Source organism: Hibiscus syriacus, unplaced genomic scaffold (assembly GCF_006381635.1).
Source record: "Hibiscus syriacus cultivar Baekdansim isolate YM2019G1 unplaced genomic scaffold, ASM638163v2 tig00111506_pilon, whole genome shotgun sequence".
Lineage (NCBI taxonomy): Eukaryota > Viridiplantae > Streptophyta > Magnoliopsida > Malvales > Malvaceae > Hibiscus > Hibiscus syriacus.
The window spans coordinates 537,700-562,106 of record NW_024063109.1 but is presented as its reverse complement, the minus strand read 5'-3'; the positions used below and the strand labels follow the sequence as shown (position 1 = coordinate 562,106).

Here is a 24,407-nt window from a genome sequence, read left to right as displayed (position 1 = left end):
GCAATATTTTTAAGGTTTTGATTTGCTTAGTCAAATCATGAATTTAAAGAGCCCAACTGTTTTAGTTTTGGAGGTTGAAGTTGGTTTGGGAATCAGATGAAAAGCGGTATGGATAAGCGAGAATGATGGCATGAACTGTGTGATATGTGGTTAGGATAGAGGTACCGAATGGCATGACATGACTTCTATTCATGCATATTTATATACATATTCATATATCTGCTCTGCAAGTGCTAAGTGTCGAACGCAAATTCCTTGTAATTAAGAGGAAACCGAGCATTCCAATTTACAAGGGAGTGAAGATAAGCTTAAATTCGAATATGAAGCTTCATCTTCTTCTAGGGTCCAAGTCCAAGGCAGTGCCTTTGATGGTCTTGGTGTTGGTCCTTACTGGTATGGCGGAACAAGGTCAGTGCACTACTTGTCACAGCACATTCTTGTCGGCGCTGGTGCAGTTAATACCGTGCAGAGCAGCAGTTACTCCCTTTAGCCGCATTCCGCCAAGCGATTCCTGCTGCAATGCGATCAAAGCTCTCGGTCAACCTTGTCTATGTGTTCTTGTTAATGGTCCTCCCATAACTGGTGTGGATAGGAACATGGCACGCCAGCTGCCTCAGAAATGTTCTGCCAACTTCGAACCATGTATTCTTCGATTCCCCCCACCCTCTATACAAATATTATATTTTTTTCCTTATCTCAACAGATTAATTATTAACTTTTTTAATCTTCTTCCCGATGCATGTGCAGGTGATGCAATGAAGTAGATGCATGCCTGACTTTTAAAAATAAAATTGTGCAGAGCTCGCCTTTCCCTGTTCCTAGTATCTGTAGATTGCACAAAATGAAAGATAGCTTAATTAGACGCATATCAAAGTGTATTTCCTTTGGTGACAGATACAGTTCATTGGCACCATTTTATTTTAAATATGCTCGTCTTCGTTCTGTGTGAAACGATGATACAAGCATTTTAGAAATTTATCAGTCTATTTCCCAGGAAACTTATGGGGCTAGCGGCATACAAAATTGTTTCGTTGATTTGTCTGAGCCCCAGCGAGCACAATTATTCAAATTCTTTTACGCACTTTGCGACTCTCGGCACGATCATGTGATCCACCCTTTTTATACAGAGACACTCTCGTGTCCTCTTCAGAGACGGAGATAAAATGTCGAGACTAAAAATTGCAGGTTTCTCTAGACGGAACCGTTAGGGTTCTGGAAGAGCCGTACAATCAACAAGACTAATAATATAATTTAATTACTTCCATTGCACTTGAGTGGAAAAATATAATAGAAGTAATCACCAGAACACTGGAAACAATCACACTTTGCGAAACTGAAATAATTAGCTATTTGGAAACGATGGTAGCCATGCCAAACAATCAGAACATGCGAGATCTCAAGTTGGAAAGAGACTACAAGTCGGGCATTGATATAAAATACATTACAACAGTGTAATTTTGCAGAAAAACCTGAACATCTCTCCATAAATATATATATATATATCAATCAACCAGGGGAATGTGTGTTACAATACAAACCATACACATGATCAGACACATAAAGAAGGGATAACTTTATAAAAATGAGATTGAAAAGACTTGCTAGAAGAGGTGGAAGAAGGAAACTCCTATGGCTATGATGATGCACAGCAACTGAAACTCCTTGATCGAAACCCCTTTGCAAACTAGACATTTCTATGTATCTATCCGAGAATCAAAACTCCAACTTGGTCAATCGCTGGATTTACGATTGACCCTGCGCCTGCTGTCCCTAACTTCCGACTATAGTCTTTGTTGGTTATACTATTTCTATTTCTTATTACAAGGAGCTGGGGTTTCTACTTTCTAGGAAAGTCGAGGCAAAGACGAGATTTTGACAATCGACATTGTGGCGGGCGGGCGGGTCGAGAAATAAACCCAGACGGATTCTTCTCGCTCTCCCAAATTAAGGTTAAATCGGATAAAAGGTTCATCATTTATGCAGCCTTCTATATTTTGAAATATGTATTTTCAGTCACGATGAAAATTCTTTTTTTGGGTAAAGTACATAAATGGTCCCCCGTTTATAGGAGACTACTTTGTTGAGTCCTCCGACTATTAAAAGTTATAAAATGATCCTCTGACTATATGATATTGCTTTGTTGAGTCATTTGACTATTAAAAGTTAAAAAAATGGTCACCCAACTATTCATATATTCCAAACTCATCCTTTTTGATTAAAAAAATTGGCAGTCGTCTGAGTTGGAAGTTGACATATTGGTTGAAATATGATAGTCGTTTGAGATTCCGAGATCAGATTTTAGCATATCTCAGTCAATATATTACCATTCAGCTCAGACTGTCGCCAAATTTTTAACAAAAAGGACGAGTTTGAAATATATGAATAGTCGAGTGAACATTTTGTAACTTTTAATAGTCAAGAGACTCAACAAAGTAACGTCTTATAATTAGAAGACCGTTTTGTAACTTTTAATAGACAGTGGACTCAACAAAGCAACACCCTATAATTGAAGGACCATTTGTGTATTTTACCCTTGGTTTTTTTAGTTAAATAATTCTAAATTATTGATGGTACCAATGTATTTCTTTAAATTTGAGCGAAGAGTTATAATCAATTACTTTGTGGTGTGTTGAACATGATAAAATAATCTATAAAAAATTAACGAGAAGAAAGAAAAGAAGAAAAAGATCCTTCTATCTCTATGCATTGAGAGTTATATATAGACCCTTCGTACGAGTGAGTGTTAATTTTTTGAACATAGATGTCAGTTATAAGATAATGATTGACACTTATAAGTTAACAAAGTGAATTGATCATGCTATCTTATGACAGAATTTGTCATCGTTGTTGATAATTCAGACAATAATCAATCAAAGGTAGGAGAATTGCAGTTATTAATTAAATTAAAGGGTTGTAGTTATTCTATTTTGAAGGATTCTTAAAACTTTGAAGATACTAACAATTGGAGGAAGTATAACTATGTTATTCGTTACTTTTGAGCATATGATGATGCGTTTTCTATTATTGGATAAACATTATATTTTCATGAACAAGAAATGTAGATTAGAAATTCAATATTCATGAACCATTGTAGTTGGAAACATGGAATTGTTTCCATCTGGTCCTAAGCATGTCACCTCCTAAAGAACCATCGGGTCACCAAAAGCAATACAACTAGATGAATAAAAGCAGTAATTACCGACGTCCGTTCGATTTGATTCTTGTCCAGAGACATCTAATAGGCCTAACTTTTCAGTTTAAGCGGTCTGTTATCTGAAAATTTCTCAGCAGTTTGGTCCTCTTCATATCATCATCTGCAGCCACCTGGAGAGGAGGTGCCGCAACTTTGATTTCTGTTTCACACAGAAGGCAAGTTTGCGTAAGAGAAATTTGGTGGTCTTGTGTGAATCAATAGGCTTACATTCCATGGATATTTTGTTAGGAGCAAAAGCAGGTTTGGGAGCTGAAGACCCTTTTACAAATTTGGGGCATTTAGATTCTTCTAAAGCTGCAGCCTTGTAAGGAAAAATCATTAACAGAGAGGGTAGATGGCGCTCCTTTCTCCATTAGAAAGAGCCAGCAACATTTTCTGGATAAGTAAAGGCTCTGAAGCTGAGCTATTAAGATATTTCAGTAGAGGGTCTTAAGGTCTGACTTTATAGTAAGAGAGTAAGTGTACTCTTGCACAAAATTTTCACCCTTTAAATAAACCATAGTAACTTAGAGAAGAGAAGAGAAGAAAGGAGACCCGTGTATGCCGAGGTTTCAGTGGAAGAGGCAGAGTGTGTCGTCGGTTTGATCCGAGCCAGCCTTCATTGCGTTTTCATATATATCGGGAAGGAGAAGAAGCAAGGCCAAGCGGGTTAAAAAAAATGGGTTATCTTGCCATAGTAACTTCGTATAGAGTACTGAAGTTATCCCAGAGAGAAAGAAAGGCCAAAGACCAAGTAGTAAGCAGTCAGTTGTAGCATTTGCTTCAGCATCTCATCTGAACTTAGGAGTAAGAATGAGAGCAATCCCATTTTCACTCCAGTATTCGCAATCCCATCTTCTTTTAAACCCAAGACATATTATCACTTGCCCTCAAATTTACAATCCATTTACGATATCGACATATATAATACGATTTCGCTTCAGTATCTAGTAGATTGGAACTTTACCCTCTAGTTTCTCCCGTTTGACTGCAGGATGCCGGCGGTAGACTCTTCTTTGAAGGTGATCAAAACCAAATATTGGCGGAGGGAGAGGCTCTGGCAGCGGCGAAAAGCTCACGTCCTGGTTCGATCTTGTCGAAGAGATGCATTTTTTATTCTTGAGAGTGGTGAAAGCAAGAGACTTGGCATGCAACAATGCTGGTGGCACTCGTTACCGGTTTGTTGAAATAAAGATAGGAAACTACAAGGGAACCACCTAGTATTTTGAGAGGAGTAAACCAAACCCAGAATGGAACCAAGTGTTCGCCTTCACAAAAGATCGTATTCAGTCCTTATCCGTGGAGATCACCGTGAGAGAAAAGGAGTCCATAAATGACGAGTTTATCAGTAAGATTGTGATTAAACTGTCCGGCATTCCCACTCGAGTTCCACCCGATAGCTCACTAGCCCCGCAGTGGTATAAATTGGAGGACAGATACATGGCAAATGGCAGTTCAGTAGGACAGTTGATGTTGGTTATTTGGTTCGGGACACAAGCTGATGAGGTGTTCCCCGATGCATGGCATTCAGATGTAGCCTCCGTTAGGGGTGACAGCATTATGAATACTCTTTCCAAGGTCTATCTTTCACCTATACGTTGGTATCTTAGAGTCAATATAATTGAAGCACAGGATTTGGCTCTTCCCAGTGACAAGAACAGGATCACTGAGGTTTATCTCAAAGCAACTCTTGGGAATGTGGAGGACTAAAGTTTCGGTTGACAAGTCTTTGAACCCGAGTTGAAAAGAAGATTTAATGTTTGTTGCAGCAGAGCCCTTCTATGATCCTTTGATTTTGACCGTGCTAGAAAAAATGACGACGAGGAAATTAGCCTCGGAAGCTGTGTGATTCATCTATCCGAGGTCTACATAAGGAGGCGGCCTGAACCGGTGGGAGAAAAATGGTACAATCTTGAAAACGTTGGCGTGGAGTTGGAGGAGCTAAAGTTTTCTAGTAAGCTTAACATGAGAATATCATTTGATGGTGGCTATCATGTTTTTGATGAATCCGTTGACTGCAGTAGTGATTACAGAGCGACGTATAAAGGGTTGTGGCCACCAGCAATTGGGGTGTTGGAGTTGGGGATTATAAGTGCCAGTGGTTTGGTTCCAATGAAGTCAAGGGATGGTAAAGAACCTACTGATGCTTATTGTGTGGCCAAATTTGTGCCAAAATGGGTACGGACAAAACAGCAGTCGACAATTTTTCTCCAAAATGGAATGAACAATACACTTGGGAGGTATACGATCCGTATACTATCCTTCTTATCGGAATTTTCGATAACTGTCACCTCCACGGAGAGAAGGGTCCAACTCCAAATGATCCGAGTATCGGGAAGCTAAGAATCCGTTTGTCCACCCCGTCAACTAATCGAATTTATGCCTATTCTTATCCTCTCATAGTACTCCAACCAAGTGGTGTGAAAAAAATGGGTGAAATTCAGTTGGCTCTGAGATTTACATGCCCTTCTCATACGAGTTTACTACGTATGCACGACCTTTGTTTCCCAAGATGCACTACATTCACTCGTTGTCGGCACATCAGCTCGATAGTTTAAGGCAGCAAGCCGTTGGCATTGTGTCCCAAAGGTTGAGCCATGCCGACCCACCGTTAAGGAAAGAGGTCGTAGAGTGCATGTTGGATGCCGGTCACCAACTATGGAGTCCCCAAAGGGCCAAGGCTAACATTCAAAGACTAATGGAGGCAAGGAAATGGTTTGATAAGATAAAGAAGTGGAACAATCCTATTGTAAATGTTTTAGTCATAGTATTGTATTCAACCATAGTGTTTAATCCAAATTTGGTACTGCCAACGTTGCTGACCTTCTGCTTTCTAATCGGGATTTGGCAATACGGGAAGCGGCCACGGGATCCGACGCACATCGAGATCAAACTATCACTGGCTGATTCAGCGAATGCCGACGAGTGGGACAAAGAATTCAACACTTTACCGTCTTCGAAACAGGGCGACGTACTGAGAATGAGGTACGATCGAATGCGAAGCATGGCAGGGAAGGTCATGGTTAGGGTCGGGGAGTTGGCAACGCAAGGGGAGAGGTTGACTGCTGTGTGGAGGTGGCAGGAAAGGGGAGAGGTTGACTGCTGTTTTGAGCGGAATCGTTCCTCCGAGGTGCATACTTGTTTTGGTGGGGTTATTTGTGATGAGACCTCCAAGATTCGGCATTGATATTCCCCGCGCATCCCACAACGTCTTCACGAGGTTGCGCACCAAAACGGATTGCATGTTATGATGTGAATTATTGGAAAAGATAAATTAATAGTAATATATTTCTTTGAAAGTTTATTAGAATTAATAAAAAAAATATCATAATAATTCAACATTTTATAAAAAATCGTTATTTTTTTCAAAATCTAAATTATTATAAATTTATATAGATTTTTATATTTTTATTACTATTAGTGTCGTTATATTCATCTTATGTTTATGTAACTTTAAATTTTGTATTGTACTTTAATTAATCTCGTTTTTACAATGCTTCTATTTTAGCTCTAATGTGATATAATAGAATGAGCTATATGGTAAATATATATATATATATATATATATATATATATATATATATATAATGATTTAGTTAAAATAATTGATTTACATGTTTGACTGACAAATTAATTTATAATTCCATTCCGTAAGTTACAAAGGAAAAAGTTAAATTATTTTTTATTAATTAACTTTAAATGATATAGATTAGTTAATTGCAGTTTCACTAACAAATTCATATAATATTGGTGCCAATTTGCTTTGGAATTTTTTTAACCTTTAAATAATTATAAATTGATGTAATTAAGGGTGTGGTTGAGTATATTCTTTTGAATCTAAAAAATCTAGACCACAGATTATGTACATTTGCTTTTCCTCAGATGTGAAAAATACCTTTTAGGTTAAAAAAATTCATAAGCTCTTAGATTTATTAATAAAGTTTATTAATTTAATAATTAAATTTTAAAATAAGAAAGTAGTTGGTTGAAGTTCAACAACACCAACCTGAATTAATTCAAGTGGTAAGCATTCTGCTTAAATAATATCTCAAGTTCGAGTATTTGTGTATGTAGAAAATCTTTGTTAGGAGATTTATCTACTAAAATTAAATTTACGACACAAATCAAACTAGATTAATCATGATAAAACTTTAAAATCCAAAGAAAAAAAAAGCTCGACAACGAAAATAGTGACAGGGATGTTGATTTGGGTTAAGAGTTACTAATCATGATGGTGATAAATAATTGATCAAATTTTAAATACATTATATATATATTAGTTATTAAACGTATAGAATAAATATTAATTATTATATTAATAGATTTGTCATCATTTTATTATTATTTTTATATTTTAAATAAAATCTATAAATGGTTATTTTTAAAAATTATATGTAATAAATATATTTCTTTAATCAGTTTATAGTTATTAAAATGGTTTCGTCTTTCAGTCCTTTATAGTCTCTGAATTAAAGTCTGTTTATTCACGGCTTTTCAGGGCAAGAAAGGACACTGCAAATTGGTCCCCACAGACGCAGTGGTAGAGGCAAATGGTTTTGTTATTTGACGACACCAATCACTAATGAATGTTAAACCCACCCGAACTCTAACCCGACCCGATGAATTTATTAACATTATTTTATTGCGTACTGTTCTATAGAATCACCCACCCAACCTATCCATCTTTTCATTTTTTTAATTAAAAAAAATCCATCTCTACAGCTTTTTCTTTCTTTTCTTCTAATTTTGCTTTTATGTCTATTACACGTGGCTTCTAATGATTGGATTATGCAAAATGCCACATCACATCGCACACCAATCAATCAATCACTATAACATTTTTTATTCCCATTTTTATATTATTTCGGTTTGGCACACCTGTCTGGTGAATGGATACTTTTTTTTCCCATTAATTATGATAGGCTGAATTTTTTAAATACTGTAGTTAAAAAAATTGTTTAAATAAGATATTTTCGAAATTATTTCGTGAAATATAATGAATGTTACAGTAAATTTGAAGACGTATTAGAGTCCAAGCGATTTATATATAAATTTGGGGGAGACGTATGGAGTGCAATGCGTTTCTCATATTTTTTTACCAATTTCATTCTTATGTAAATGTACAAAGGGTAAATTAAACAATTAATCATTAACTTTATTCTCTCTCCAAATTAATTAAATACAACTGTACTGTTTTGAACAACAATTTCAATTAGAAATTATGTAAGCACGATGTTGATTTTTTTAGTACACAAATTCAATGCTAGAGCTAATGGATCAAATTGGCTTTTATATAACAACTTGAACAATGGTCGATGAGTGATCAAAATAGGAGTAAAATAAAAGTTGAGTGATTAAATTAAAAAAATTAAAAGTATAGTGAGTAAATTTGGAGAGAGTGTAAAGTTGAATGATTATGTAATTTAGCCTAAAAAAATATGGGAGATGCATTGCACTCCATGCGTCTCCCATATTTTTCAAAAGGTAAATTAAACAATTAATCATTTAACTTTACTCTCTCTCCAAATTCACTCATTATACTTTTAATTTTTTCAATTTAATCACTTAACTTGTGACCTAAAGGTTAATTTTTTCACTTTTTCATAAACGTACAAAGGGTAATTTTTTTTGAAGTCCAAACATTGAATTTGTGTACTAAAGAAACCAACATCGTGCTTATATAATTTTTAATTGAAATTGTTGTCCAAAATAGTATCACTATGATAATATCTCGTGTATTTTAAATAAAAATAGTTTTATAATTAAATTAATGTTAAATATATTTGTAATATCAATTTAAATTGAATATTTAGTAGATATAAAGTTTATATATATATTTACACGACTAACATAAAAATATGAATGATTAATTATGTAATTTACCTTTTATATATTTACAGAAAAAAATACGAGAGACGCATTGCACTCTATGAGTCTCCCCACAAAATAATTTAGTGCCCTATTCAAACAAACAAAAAAATTCAGCTGCATTATTTGAGATTAAAAAAATTGAATGAAAATAAAATATACGTCATTTTCAAGAGGGTATATGTTTTGTATATTTTTTTAAAAATTATATTTAAAATTACATAAAAGCCCCAACGTTTTCACCGAATTAAAGACGTATGCCATTACTAATTTAGCATTACTTTAAATTAATTTATTAGCAGTACTAGAATTTTCATAAACACAACCACAATAAATTCATCAAACTTGGATCTCAAACAAACAGACTATCTCAACTAAATCATAAACCACAATACCTTTTCATCGCTAAATTAATAATAAAATTGAGATTTGAAACAAAGTGAAGATGAAATATGAAATACTATAGATTTGATCCAACATGAAGAATCAGAGAAATTATCTTCTTCGTCCCCAGTTCTCAGTTCTTGTCAAGATTTCAACCGACTCTTTTCTCCCTCCGTGGAACTTTTTTCCCTTTGTTGAGATCAAGCATAGATCTCCAAGTTTCAGGTCGAAAAATGATTACAATAGTTTATTTAATTGAATTTAATTTAAGATCCGATTGGTAAAACTCAAACTCTGATAATCTTGGCTGCTTTAACCACAGGATTTTCTCTTGCGATGGCCTCGCGACCCGCTGCCTTGTAGTCGTAACTGCAATCGTGTCGATCCGAGTACCGATGATCAGAACAGAAAAGCTCCCCGCATCGACACCTGAATCCGGTCAACCCGACGCGTTTTCTGCAACCGGAACATCGATTCACTGATTTCTTTTCCTCGGAATCGCTTCCTGATCTATTCGATGCGGCCATCGCTCTATTCGTCGTCGTCTTTGAAGTTGCAGCTGTTGTAGGCGGAGCAGAATCGGATCGGCTGTCCTGTGAACAAGACGGTGTAGATCTCGAGGATTTATCGTCGGGGAAATTGAGACTTGAGACTCCAGAGGCACTCGCATCACCGGCGGTGGAAGAGGAAGAGGAGGATGTAGCGGCGGTAAAACATTTCTGGCACATATTATTAGTGGCTGGATTGGCCGAAACACCGCAGTTGTTAACGCAAAGCGTTAAGGTTTCGGGGACTTTGAATTCGGTCTCTTCGTTTTCGGTTCTTTGAGCCATATCTCCTGTGTGTGTTTTGATTCCGAAAGAGGAACTAAAACAAGGAATCGAGGAGGAGAGAAAGATTTGTGTTGGGGATTGAATGGAGATTAGCGAGAGAAGAATTTAGGGGGAGAGGGGATTTGAAGGGATGGAGAGAGGTCAGGTCGGTCAGTAATGGCAACGGAATATGGGCCTCATTGAGACGCGTATGAAACCAACTTTTTCATCTTATGCCATCTCTATTTTACAAAACTAACCTCCCCGCTCCAACTTGCTTCCTCTATCTTCTTCTCTGACGTGTTCTATCGGAATGCGCTACTTTAGCTTATTTTATTTTCCTCAGACCGCGTTTTCAATTACATCCGTAAAAATGATATCCTTAATTTAATACGTAAATTTAAGTCTTCCAACGATTAATTCAATTTGATTTTTTAGTTGCTCTCAGTTTTAAGGATTCATCTTAATTAATTTGAATTGACCCACATAATATACCTAATTTTGGTAATTGAGTCTCCCAACAGAAATTTTCTACATAAACAGACTCAAACTTAAAATTTTTCCTAAACGACATCAAGTTGCTTACTACTTGAACCAACTATTGTTGGTATTAATTTATTTTTAACTATTAATTAAATTGACATTTTTTTCAATTTATTAATCAAACTGAATAAAGTTATATTAATTTAAATTTAATAAAAATATTTTTTTATTTAAGTTAAAATTTGATTGGACTTTGAAAGTTTAACGAGTTTATTATGCTAAAAAATAATTGTGCTTTATTTTTTATGAGTTTGATTCTAATATATATAATATGAATAATATTTAATATTTCTGGTTAATTCGATTATTTAATCAATTTCGTATCAAATTAATTAATAATCAAACTTTAATAATAATTTAATTGTTAACCAAACTAATATAAAATTAATAGACTGCTTAATTGAACTACACACCTAGATAATATAAAGTTATAATATAAATTTTGAATCGGTCAATTAATTCAATTAAAATAAAAAATGAACACTCCTAAATAAACTACACTCACCGTCCACTGTACAGAGGTTCTAATCTAATCATTAATTTTTTATTATATTAATTAAAAATTTAATTATTTAAAAATTATTTATGAATAATAGAAAATGCTGTAATAGTTAAAAAATCGATATAATTATATATATGATTTTTATTATTTATATATTCTATTATTTCGGTATAAATTAATTTTGTAATCCGAAAATTATCAATTGTGGGGCATGTCATGACATTGTTGGTTGGAGTTGGAGAGATACAATTTAATTGTGGGGACTGGGGAAGAGGAGGGTGTAATGGGAAAAACGAGGAGAAAAGTGGCAGGCCACAGGCCAGAGGGTGACAAACATTTTCTTGTTATTCTAAATTGTAAATTGTGGGCTTTTTTTTATTAAGATTAACCGCCCAAATCTGCAGAGCCCCCACATTGTCCTTTTCCATGGCCTCGCTTTCTCTCTTCCTTCTTCTTGCTTTCGGCTTATACGTCTAGACGCATCTCTATGTGTATACACGTATGTTTCTTAATGTGTTTTTTTTCTTCTATGCCTTATTTATTAGGGCAAACCACGGTCATTAGACTTTTAATATGCTTTTATTTTAGTCTTCAAAATTTTAAATTTTGAATTATAATCATTTAATTCGTTTTTATTACGCTTATTGATGCTAAAAAAGGAAGTTCGGTGTTAAAATCAATATTTTCTTTCAATTTCCCTATAAAACTTAAGATTCTAAAATTTGTCTTCTTTTCAAATTAGCAGTCATCGTTCCTTTCATTGTCTTCTCAATTGTCGTTTGGTGATTTCTCTTTTCAAAATGATCACCAAACTTTTCTTTTATTGTTTTTCTACTACTACTTCTACTTCTGTCTCTCGGTACGAACTCGTTAGAAAAACTTATGATCACCTCAAATCCTAATTCAAACTAAAAGTTAAAACTTTTTTATTTGTCGTGATCAACTGTCAAATCAACTTGAAATCAAATAAAACCTTCTCACTATTAGGATTAACCAAAGATTGTTTCGTTAATTAAAAAACTCATCAAGATCGAGATGGATAATTTTCCTTCTCTTATTTTTTCTTTCCCTCTTTGCTTGTTCTTCTTGTTGTTTATAATCTATTGTTATTGGCAATTGTAACTGTGAATGGTGGTCGAATGAAATTGATGATGGTGGCTTGGATTTTGATTTGTTTAGACATTAATAGTAAAGGGGTTTCGATTGTGTTCGATAGTTGGATGAAATGATGGTGATGAATGATTTGACGATCATGGGGGAGATAGTGAAACTTTTGAGTGTAGTAGATGTGTTTAGTGGTGCCAATGATCAAAATAATATTAAATGTGATGGCATAAGTGATCTAAGTGACATCAACCAATTTGGAAGCTTAAGGATTTTTAGGAATTTTTAACGTGACACATCATCTTTTCTTAACGACAGCTAACAACAATAATCGTAATAAAAGCGAATTAAACATACAATGACTATCGTGCAAGTCTTAAAATTTTGTTAACCAAAGCGAAAACACTCTAAAAGTTCAATAACTATAGGTGAAGTTTATCCAATTTATTATTTAGATATTTACTGTCCATCATTTTATGCCAATAATAAAATTTCTTAATTTAATTAACATCACTAATCAAATCATAATTATGTCAAACTCATAAGACGATATAAATACAAAATAAATTCATTATAGTAATTTTATGGAGTAATAAAAAGTCATCAGTAAGCAATTAAATGAACGGGAGACAATTAAAAGCGATATTTCTATCAACAACTAGTTGATTTAGTAAAACAATACATTAAATTCCTTAAGTAAGATTAAAAGTTTGAATCATAACATTTGTGAATAGAATAAATTGAATCGAGAAGATCGCCCTCGCCTATTCGGTTATGACTTATGAGATTCCACATTCACTGATATAAAACTCCAGGGACTCTACATATTATTCCTTATGGAAATGTTTTAGAGTGGATGTCGTTGTCATAAACTTCTTTATTCCTTTTGTCCATATCTATTCAATACCTTTTCTTCTCTGATATGGATTGCAAAGGGCTACTTTCTTAAGAATAATTTTGTGTCAGCTTCATTAGTTTATAACATCGATTTGATGCTATGCAAATATCGTTCCTCATCGTTTTGGTTACAGTTTTCTGATCCATGGACGAACTCTTTTGGCAGATTACGGTACCTTCTCAGACGACCATTCATGTCTTTAGTCTGGTGCTTTGGTGTGCTTTGCAAGATGCAATCGGAACTTCGTGTCCAACTATTTTGGCCGAAGGACCATTATTGAAGTGCCTTCCATTCATAACCTTTTGGAGATTCATAATTGCCAGATCATCCTCGGAGAACTCGGTCCGGTGCAAGAGTGCCAAATCTAATGACAGTGGTGATTAAAGCTATGGCAGAAGATGCTGGAAGTGTGTTTGACATGCTAGGCCCTGGAATGAACGTATTTCAACACCTGTGACAAGCAGTATGAAGAATATGGAGACGCATTTTATCTTAACCAGCCTCTGAAAAAAAAAACGCAATCAGCATACTATCAAAGAGATTATGATGGACTACTTGCTGGTAACATAACAGCATTAGAAAGTGAGACTAGTGGGTTGTCTGTCTTCTATTTATCCGTCTGGCAATGAAGGGTATGATGATGTTAACGTTGTTTGCCCACGGAATTATGAACGTGTCCCCGACTGGTACATCAAGCGGAAACAAGGGTGATAAACCAGTTACGGTACAATCTTAAACAGGTCAGCTTATATGGAGTTCATGTTTCGGTAAAATCACCAACATGAAAAATTTGGATCCAAAAAATATGAACCATTCATTCTGAATTGAATGCAGCCGGCATCGCAAAACATTAAAACAGTTGGTCGGTTGCATTTAGATGAGTATAGTAAACTGTCATCCCCAAATTTCAAATGAAATCAATAAGGATGGATGGATGAGGCAGCCACCCCACTTCAAATTATCATATATCTTAGATAATTTCTTTATATTTTGTATTGATAATATATTTCCGTCCACTGAAATTTCATAAATTCGCTCCTTTCATTCATGTTAACAAGGTAATAAGGAATTCAAAGCATTCTAGTTCTTTTTGAAAGGAAGTAGTATGATTGATAGATATAAGGAAATCATACATGGTAAAACATTTACATGAACCTCATAAAAAAAACCTCACTAAACCTAGTCGGAGGAAAAAGAGTGTTATTCAAGGCCTTCTAGTTATTCAAGTATATGATAACAACATTATTATTAGCAGATGTAATAGGAGATATTTTGGTCTCATGTATGTTCTGTTGCTAACCAACAGAGCAATCATCCTATTCCTAAACAATTCATAACTCATTTAATAGAAACAGAAACAGGAAACTCAAATCTGAAAACTTTCAAAACGTCACTTAGACAACACATTGAACATCAACCCGATTGACGCCCCCGCAATGCACAAGAAAGACACAACACGGAACCGAACAAACAAGACATTCAAGCTCTTAGCAACCTGAAGAGTAAGGGTCAGGATCTGCAGCCTACCTCGCTCCTCCATCGTCTTGAAGAAGTACATAGGCTTCACCGATTGCCGCAACATAAACGCCAGTGTAATAGGGAACCCAAATGCCATCACACTTTGAACGGTAACCTCATTCAATGGATGTGCCCCAGAACCATGAGCATAGGATATCCAAGCTCCAAGACCGAGGTGGAGCAAACCCAGAAGAGCCACCGCTTTGCTAAGTCCATATATGTTCTTCGTCATTGCTTCAAGAACCTCTCGCGTCTCATTAGCCAATGCTGATAAATCACGTTCCACGGTCGGTCCCTCGATTTCTTGGTGCTTGAAATCAGGGTTTTGACTCGGGTGGGATTCACGGCTACTGTTGCCTGATTCCTCATTGTCAGCTCTTGGGGTAGGGGTAGAAGAAGTTGTTGAATGATATCTGGGACTTATACTAGCATATGATGCTCTTCTGATGAAATCCAAATTCAAATCCGCCTTCAAGGATTTAGGACCCAGTTGTGTATCTAGGGTTCGTTCGACTGAAAAACAATAGCTTGATGAGAATGATATACTAGAATAGAGACGAGAAGTGATTTGGTTTGGGGTTGAGACAGGGGGAAAGGGATGGGATTGGGGATTAGGGTTTAAGGGAGGGGATATGAAAGAAGAAGAAGAAGAAGAAGAGGAATTGCAGCGGATGGGAAGTTTCGAGATTAAAATACGACTACGAGAGATCATTGTTGCAATTCAAAATTACAAGTGATTGGAGCAGGGACTGAGGACTCGAAGAGAAGAGAAGGGGGACTCGCATTTGCAGTCGCAGTATCTCTAGCTCCAGGCAAATGCAGTTGGTAGGGTTAATCTTAAGCTTAATACATGAATTAGTACCTAAAGTATCACCTATTAAATTATTCAGTCCTTTCTCATTTAGAAAACTCGATAAAATCCTTTCTTTTATATTCTTAACTTCATATTTAATTTACTTTTTTTTTTCAATTTAATTTTAAAAACTGTTTGTTAAGATTTATTGTTTATATTCTATGATAGTTTTGTTTTAGTATTTATTGTATGACATTACTAACATGTTTTGTGCATTAATTTATGTTGTATGACGAAATTAAATTGTGTTTGCATAATTACAATTTTGGTCCTTCATCTTTTTAATTGCAATTCAAAATAAAATTGGTATAAAAACAATAATGATTAACTATTATACTTACAAATTATCATGTTTAACGAGTAAAGGAATGAAACTAAAATAAAATAATAAAATTCGATTTAACTAAGTTAATCATAAAATTAACATTTTAAGTGATTTTTAATGTGTAATGCATGAAATGTTGGGTATTTGACGTCTTTGTGATTTAAAAATTACATGTTAGTTGGTTTTGAATTGGGATAGATTCCCAGTGTGGTTGATGTAGTTTAAACCTTTGATTTAACCGCTTCATCAAGACATGGGCATCACTTTTCAAAGATCCTTCTTTCTCAATCAACTCATCATCTCTACTTCCTTTTTACGATAGAAGTGTGATAAAAGATAGTTACGGGCTGCAGTCTATTTTTCTTGAACCATTGGAGCAGCAGCGGAACATCTTCGCAGCGCATAATCATAGGTGTTTCAGACTCGGTGTCAGCCATGGTTAGAGCCACTTTCCTAATGCGCCCTGCTGATATGGAGAAGATTAAACACTGGATTGTTGGTCGATGCAAGGCAAAAAACACGGTTCAATCTCCACGTTTATCACCCTACAATCTAACGGGCGCTTTTGTGTGGGTATGTTTGATAAAATCCCTTGAAAGAGCTAGCGGAAAGTTAATAGGTAAGAACTCAAGTTGCTTCGGGTTCAATGCGGGTGGTTTAACCCGGTTGGGCTACCCAATTCCGACTACTTATTTCGGTAACTGCATTGGGTTTGCTCGAACTATGGCAACCCAGAGTGAGCTTTGCGGGGAGGATGGGATAATCGTCGCAGCAAATGCGGTGGGAAGCAAAGGTAAGGATTTGGATGAAGCACTTTTGGACGGGGCGGAAAACTGGATATCGGATATAGAGGTGTTTAATGGATCGGGTTCGGAGCCCCATTTGATGATTTCTGGATCACCGAAACTGGATTTGTACGACACTGATTTCGGGTGGGGGAAGTGTAACACCCCCAACCCGTATCCGACCCGGATACGAGTCCGAAGTGTCACATTGACTTTTTAAACATTCATTCGTATAAAATAGTGGGTAATTTAAAACTTTGATAACATTTAATTTATGTCAAAGCGTTTACAACAGATATCAGAGTTCATACCATTTATATCTTTAGACTACATGCCAACTACACTCTGTAAACAGTACATACATTTTCTGATCTGACATTTGGTAAGGAAAACTGATCTGTCTTGCTCCGCATTACTCTTTACTCTTCTCGAAACCTACGCGTGAAACAATCACACGCTAAGTCGAAGACTTAGTGAGGCATAACGACTTATAATGCACTTTAAAACATATATCGATACATGCATGTTCTTTTCTATCATGTTATAGCAATTCCATGCATTCTTCGTATCATATAAAATCATATCAGATTAATTACAGTAAATACATACAGACACATAATTCATCATTAACAGTTTATCATGTAATCACATACTTTTATTGTTAACCTTTTCAATCAAACACTAACACACAACATCATATGGTTCACGTAACACATTTCAAACCACTTATAACCCATCGTATACATATCACATTCAGTATGCTTGTTTAATCACTTTATTAGCCCATGTACACTAGTGAGAACTTAAGGTATGTGAGTACATTGAGGTTGTGCACACATATGCTGTCACCACAGCTCGATCAATGTCCCGAAGGACCAGTCCATAGATTCCGAAGAACCTAGGTAATCAGTCCATATGTCCCGAAGGACATAGGTAAACAGTCCATATGTTCCGAAGAACATAGGTAAACAGTCCATATGTTCCGAAGAACATAGGTAAACAGTCCATATGTTCCGAAGAACATAGGTAACCCTCGACCCTTGGCATGCCAACTATACCCCTAGCTCTCATATCACATAACATGGCATTATCATTTATAACAGTTCACATTACTTATTCATATTCTTTCTCTTATAACCACATATCTTTTCTTTTCAGTCACGTATCACATGTACGTGTAATCATTGATCTCATAACCACATGTTCCTTCTTTCTGTCACATACCACATGTATGTGTAACATATATAATAATCATATGTTGCATGCAATCACATAGATCTTATCTCATAACCACATACTTGTAGTCACATAGCTTCTTTTCATATTCTCATAGGATCACATAGTTCATATCTTATACTTTGTTTTCTCATGTTCACATATATCATGTCATATGGCTCATATCTTTATCATGCAGTCACATAGTTCAGTTTCACATATGTTCATATATATACATTACATAGCACATACTTCTCATAACATTACATTCAAAAGCATGTTAACATATAATCATGCATACATACAATTCATGTCATTCATATACGTAAATCATATATTCATGCATTCTAACAGAGGAAATAGACTTGTCGCAAGTCTTGTTTCCATTTAGCACCATAAACTAATTAATATGCACTCACCTGGCCTCACTAGTCAATTCCAATCTCTTATCTTTCCCCTTGATCGATCTTACTTGCCAAACGTTCCGGAATTCTTATGCGTAGAATCTACATAAATGTACATTTCGAGGTAATCATTAGATACCTACACCTTGTAATTGAATACTAGCAACTTAAACGAACTTATTAAACCAATATTAACATTTTTCTTTAGGGGGAATCGGTTCCCTACCATGGGGGTATCGATTCCCTCAAGACATTCTGGAATTCTGTCGTTTGAAGGGGTATCGGTTCCCCTTGAATGGGTACCGATTCCCCTTGCCCAGAAATCATATTTTCAACCCGAAAATTACTTCATTTCCACTCAAACCCTTCATATCATCCCTTTTCATTCTTAACTCTAGTATACATACTTAAACCAATCTATATTCATTTATTTCATCTTAAACCTCAAAATCCTATCTTCCATATGAGATTCAAAATCATACCAAATTTTCAATGTGTTCTAATTCCAATTCTAACACTCCAAATCTCTTAATTTAACCCTTGACAAGTCAAATTAACTTCAAATTCTACTTATCAATTCCTTTCCAAAATTTCATATAAAAACTCCAAATCTTTAATCTCTCTTAACCTCTCCATCATTGTTTTAAGATGATTTAAGCTTTCCTTAAGCTTAGTTATCATCTAATAATCAAAACCCAACCTTAAAATCAACAATTCATTTACAAACAAAGAACTTACCTTTTGAAGCTAGCCCCACGTGAAGAAGAGAAGGCAAGAAGAAAGCTTCCAGATAGCTCTCTTCCCACGTGTATATAATTCCTTAAATGATCAAATGACCATTTTACCCTTTATTTCCTTTAACAATTACAAAATAACCTCATCATATGCATCTAATAATCATAGAGCTATTTCATTCTTCTATTTTAGTCATCAAATTATGAAACTTACAATTTGATCACTAACCCGGTATTGAGGATGTTACAAATCTCCCCTTCTTATAAGAAAATTCGTCCTCGAATTTTCACTGCACATCTTAATAGGAACATATCTTCTAATGTTCTTATGTTGCTTCCCTGACTTATTCTTTCTTGTCATCATCATAAACTTACTTTTCAATCCCTTAGTTTTTCGACTATCTTTTTCGTTTATACCTTCATCTTCTGTTGTTTATCATATAAGCAAAACCAGTAATACCAATCCATTGTTGTCTTTCTCTCATTCGATTATGCATTTTTCCTTTGATCTTTCTAAAATTCCATATAATGTCACTCATCACGTTGACAATAACATTCATCTCATCACTCTATATCAAAACTGTCCTCTGTACTTCCATATTTATCGTATCTGATTCTTTTAAATCAATCCCTTTCATTTCTTATACTTGTATTTTCCTTCCTGAAGGTTCCATGCAAATACTTATCTCTGTTTCTACATCATAGCTATCTGCTCAGAATATACAATTATATTCAAATTCATATCATAATCAATTAACTCCACTATATCTTTCCTCCAATCTTATAACTCTAGCACCTTTACTCTGACAGCTAGATAATAACTTTGGTTCAGTCTAGGGCACAAGCCCTCTTATACCAATCATATACATTCTTTCCAATCTAAATTATCTTAACATTCGCTTACTCAACTTATCAATTCACCTCTATTCTCATACATCCTGAAATTTCTTTTACTCAAACTCAACATTCTGACTTCCTGTGTCCTATAATCTGATCATCGATATACATATTCTCAAACTCTTCTTATCAATCCTCAGCTTTACTTAAATATACAAATTCTTACTTCCTTTTTCCTTTACTATACCACATTACTATGATCCAAATATGCAACTGTATCCAGATCCATTACGGATTTGGTTCTCATATCCTGACAATATCTTATAATCTTATAATTCCAGTACATTCCCATCGCATATTCTCGTTAGCTAACGCTAACTTTTCCGTCTTAATTGCAAACCCTTATCATATAAACGCTCTTGCTTATACACAATGTTATTCCTTCATTTTGAACTTATAAGCTCTGACTTATACATCTTATACACTTGTCACTGATGCACTTATCCTTAAGTTCTTCTATACGTACTCATCACGTCCTTAGATCTTTTTAACATTCTTATGGTGACACCCGTTCACCATATTCTATCTTATCCACATAATAACTCTATATCGTTTTTCCGATTTCAAACGATGAAAACTTTCTATCATTATTCAGATATGATTTCAGCTTTCTGAAATCAACTTTTGATCTTACTAGGCATTTCCTGAGGTGTACGCTCTTCATCCTGCCTGGCCAGGGCAAGTGAATAGCTATCACAATCAGGAATATCACCTTTCACTTACTTTGAAATTATTACGATCGGATTTCTACTGTATTAAACTATTCTTATTCTATTAGCAAGACAACATACTCCTTATACAATCAGATCAGAAATTTTTCAATCTATGTTGGCATGTACACCTTTTATGACACTTTGGACTTCGGTTTATGCCGAGAATCGGCTAAACCTTGGCTCTGATACCATTAAATGTAACACCCCCAACCCGTATCCGACCCGGATACGAGTCCGAAGTGTCACATTGACTTTTTAAACATTCATTCGTATAAAATAGTGGGTAATTTAAAACTTTGATAACATTTAATTTATGTCAAAGCGTTTACAACAGATATCAGAGTTCATACCATTTATATCTTTAGACTACATGCCAACTACACTCTGTAAACAGTACATACATTTTCTGATCTGACATTTGGTAAGGAAAACTGATCTGTCTTGCTCCGCATTACTCTTTACTCTTCTCGAAACCTACGCGTGAAACAATCACACGCTAAGTCGAAGACTTAGTGAGGCATAACGACTTATAATGCACTTTAAAACATATATCGATACATGCATGTTCTTTTCTATCATGTTATAGCAATTCCATGCATTCTTCGTATCATATAAAATCATATCAGATTAATTACAGTAAATACATACAGACACATAATTCATCATTAACAGTTTATCATGTAATCACATACTTTTATTGTTAACCTTTTCAATCAAACACTATACACACACAATCATATGGTTCACGTAACACATTTCAAACCACTTATAACCCCATCGTATACATATCACATTCAGTATGCTTGTTTAATCACTTTATTAGCCCATGTACACTAGTGAGAACTTAAGGTATGTGAGTACATTGAGGTTGTGCACACATATGCTGTCACCACAGCTCGATCAATGTCCCGAAGGACCAGTCCATAGATTCCGAAGAACCTAGGTAATCAGTCCATATGTCCCGAAGGACATAGGTAAACAGTCCATATGTTCCGAAGAACATAGGTAAACAGTCCATATGTTCCGAAGAACATAGGTAAACAGTCCATATGTTCCGAAGAACATAGGTAACCCTCGACCCTTGGCATGCCAACTATACCCCTAGCTCTCATATCATAACATGGGCATTATCATTTATAACAGTTCACATTACTTATTATATTCTTCTCTTAAACCACATATCTTTTCTTTTCAGTCACGTATCACATGTACGTGTAATCATTGATCTCATAACCACATGTTCCTTCTTTTCTGTTACATACCACATGTATGTGTAACATATCTAATATCATATGTTGCATGCAATCACATAGATCTTATCTCATAACATATACTTGTAGTCACATAGCTTCTTTTCATATTCTCTAGGATCACATAGTTCATTCTTATACTTTGTTTTCTCATGTTCACATATATCATGTCATATGGCTCATATCTTTATCATGCAGTCACATAGTTCAGTTTCACATATGTTTATATATATACATTACATAGCACATACTTCTCATAACATTACATTCAAAAGCATGTTAACACATATAATCATGCATACATACAATTCATGTCATTCATATACGTATAATCATATATTCATGCATTCTAACAGAGGAAATAGACTTGTCGCAAGTCTTGTTTCCATTTAGCACCATAAACTAATTAATATGCACTCACCTTGCCTCACTAGTCAATTCCAATCTCTTATCTTCCCCTTGATCGATCTTACTTGCCAAACGTTCCGGAATTCTTTATGCGTAGAATCTACATAAATGTACATTTCGAGGTAATCATTAGATACCTACACCTTGTAATTGAATACTAGCAACTTAAACGAACTTATTAAACCAATATTAACATTTTTCTTTAGGGGAATCGGTTCCCTACCATGGGGGTATCGATTCCCTCAAGACATTCTGGAATTCTGTCGTTTGAAGGGGTATCGGTTCCCCTTGAATGGGTACCGATTCCCCTTGCCCAGAAATCATATTTTCAACCCGAAAATTACTTCATTTCCACTCAAACCCTTCATATATCATCCCCTTTCATTCTTAACTCTAGTATACATACTTAAACCAATCTATATTCATTTATTTCATCTTAAACCTCAAAATCCTATCTTCCATATGAGATTCAAAAATCATACCAAATTTTCAATGTGTTCTAATTCCAATTCTAACACTCCAAATCTCTTAATTAACCTTGACAAGTCAAATTTAACTTCAAATTCTACTTATCAATTCCTTTCCAAAATTTCATATAAAAACTCCAAATCTTTAATCTCTCTTAACCTCTCCATCATTTGTTTTTAAGATGATTTAAGCTTTCCTTAAGCTTAGTTATCATCTAATAATCAAAACCCAACCTTAAAATCAACAATTCATTTACAAACAAAGAACTTACCTTTTGAAGCTAGCCCCACGTGAAGAAGAGAAGGCAAGAAGAAGAAAGCTTCCAGATAGCTCTCTTCCCACGTGTATATAATTCCTTAAATGATCAAATGACCATTTTACCCTTTATTTCCTTTAACAATTACAAAATAACCTTCATCATATGCATCTAATAATCATAGAGCTATTTCATTCTTCTATTTTAGTCATCAAATTATGAAACTTTACAATTTGATCACTAACCCGGTATTGAGGATGTTACAGGAAGGCAAGGAAAATAGAGGAAATTTCTATTGATAAAGCCAAGGGTAATGCTATTTCTTTCACCCAGAGCAGAGATGTGAAAGGCGGCATCGAGGTGGGATTAACATTGCCCAAGCCTAAAATGGATGCTTTTGCATGTTTTTTCTCCCATGGTATGGATATCCTGTTTGCTTTCTAGGCCATGTCCCATGGAGATTAAATATGTTTCATCATCAACATCAGTGGATTTTAAAAAAGGTAAAATTTATTTTATAGAAGTAGAATAGTTATAGTACAAGGTATTGGGAGCTTGTATGAATTCATACCCAATGTGTACACAATATTCGGCACATTACAAATACGGGATCAAAGCATAGGAACCCTGAATATTTCAACATCCAACACTGCTGCTGCTGCTCCCCTCTTCACTTTTCATCTCTATAGCTCTGCCAAAGAGACTAGACCCAGTATACAGCTCCAAGCGTCCCACTTGATTAAGGGAAGGATGCAGCATCCATTTATTCACATTAATCACCAATGGCTACTACATACATTCCATTCCCATTCCTTGCCTTTAACATATTATATTTATCCATCCATCATTATAACATAAGATTGCACTTTATATTGCATAGCCCCTCACCCCCATGATTCCAAGCTCAGTTTCTCTTATCAACAATTCTGCATTTGTGAAAATTCGATGTTTTACCGACTCGAGACGTACAGTTACAACATAAAGCTACCTCTTGTGTGTCCCCCAAAAAGATTGATTGGCTGATGATACACACCTTTTTGATATGGAGAGCAACAGTAAAAACTGAAGAAATAACTTTTTTCATCCAAGCTGTACATAGGTCCTTGCATTATTTAGATATCCTGCATGCACGGCAAGTATTTTGGAATAAGATCGAAACATCTTGGAGATATATACTGCAATATTGAAGCAAAACTGGAGAATTTGCAATTGCCAATCAAAAGATAGCTGCATAGTCGTCTACCTAAAAAAAAACCAGACTAAAGGAGGAACTCACA

At 35.0% G+C, this 24,407-nt stretch overlaps 4 protein-coding genes and 1 pseudogene across 4 annotated transcripts; 3 read left to right on the top strand and 2 right to left on the bottom strand.

Moving 5' to 3' along the window:
• Positions 1–320: 320 nt before the first annotated feature.
• On the top strand, positions 321–764 carry LOC120164308 (protein LIM1-like). Its single transcript, XM_039174060.1, has 2 exons — positions 321–642; positions 748–764. The coding sequence occupies exons 1-2, from the start codon at positions 321–323 to the stop codon at positions 762–764; spliced, it is 339 nt and encodes a 112-aa protein (XP_039029991.1).
• A 3,458-nt stretch (positions 765–4,222) lies between these two features.
• LOC120164307 lies at positions 4,223–6,444 on the top strand (annotated as a pseudogene).
• A 3,195-nt stretch (positions 6,445–9,639) lies between these two features.
• On the bottom strand, positions 9,640–10,414 carry LOC120164185 (zinc finger A20 and AN1 domain-containing stress-associated protein 5-like). The gene has a single exon (XM_039173939.1). The coding sequence runs from the start codon at positions 10,276–10,278 to the stop codon at positions 9,733–9,735; it is 546 nt and encodes a 181-aa protein (XP_039029870.1). The 5' UTR covers positions 10,279–10,414; the 3' UTR covers positions 9,640–9,732.
• A 4,111-nt stretch (positions 10,415–14,525) lies between these two features.
• Positions 14,526–15,597, bottom strand: LOC120164180. Its single transcript, XM_039173935.1, has one exon. It carries the CDS (start codon positions 15,532–15,534, stop codon positions 14,695–14,697), a length of 840 nt encoding a protein of 279 aa, XP_039029866.1. The 5' UTR covers positions 15,535–15,597; the 3' UTR covers positions 14,526–14,694.
• An 838-nt stretch (positions 15,598–16,435) lies between these two features.
• On the top strand, positions 16,436–23,574 carry LOC120164306 (malonyl-coenzyme:anthocyanin 5-O-glucoside-6'''-O-malonyltransferase-like). Its single transcript, XM_039174059.1, has 2 exons — positions 16,436–16,932; positions 23,397–23,574. Exons 1-2 carry the CDS (start codon positions 16,436–16,438, stop codon positions 23,572–23,574), a joined length of 675 nt encoding a protein of 224 aa, XP_039029990.1.
• The last annotated feature ends 833 nt before the right edge of the window (positions 23,575–24,407 follow it).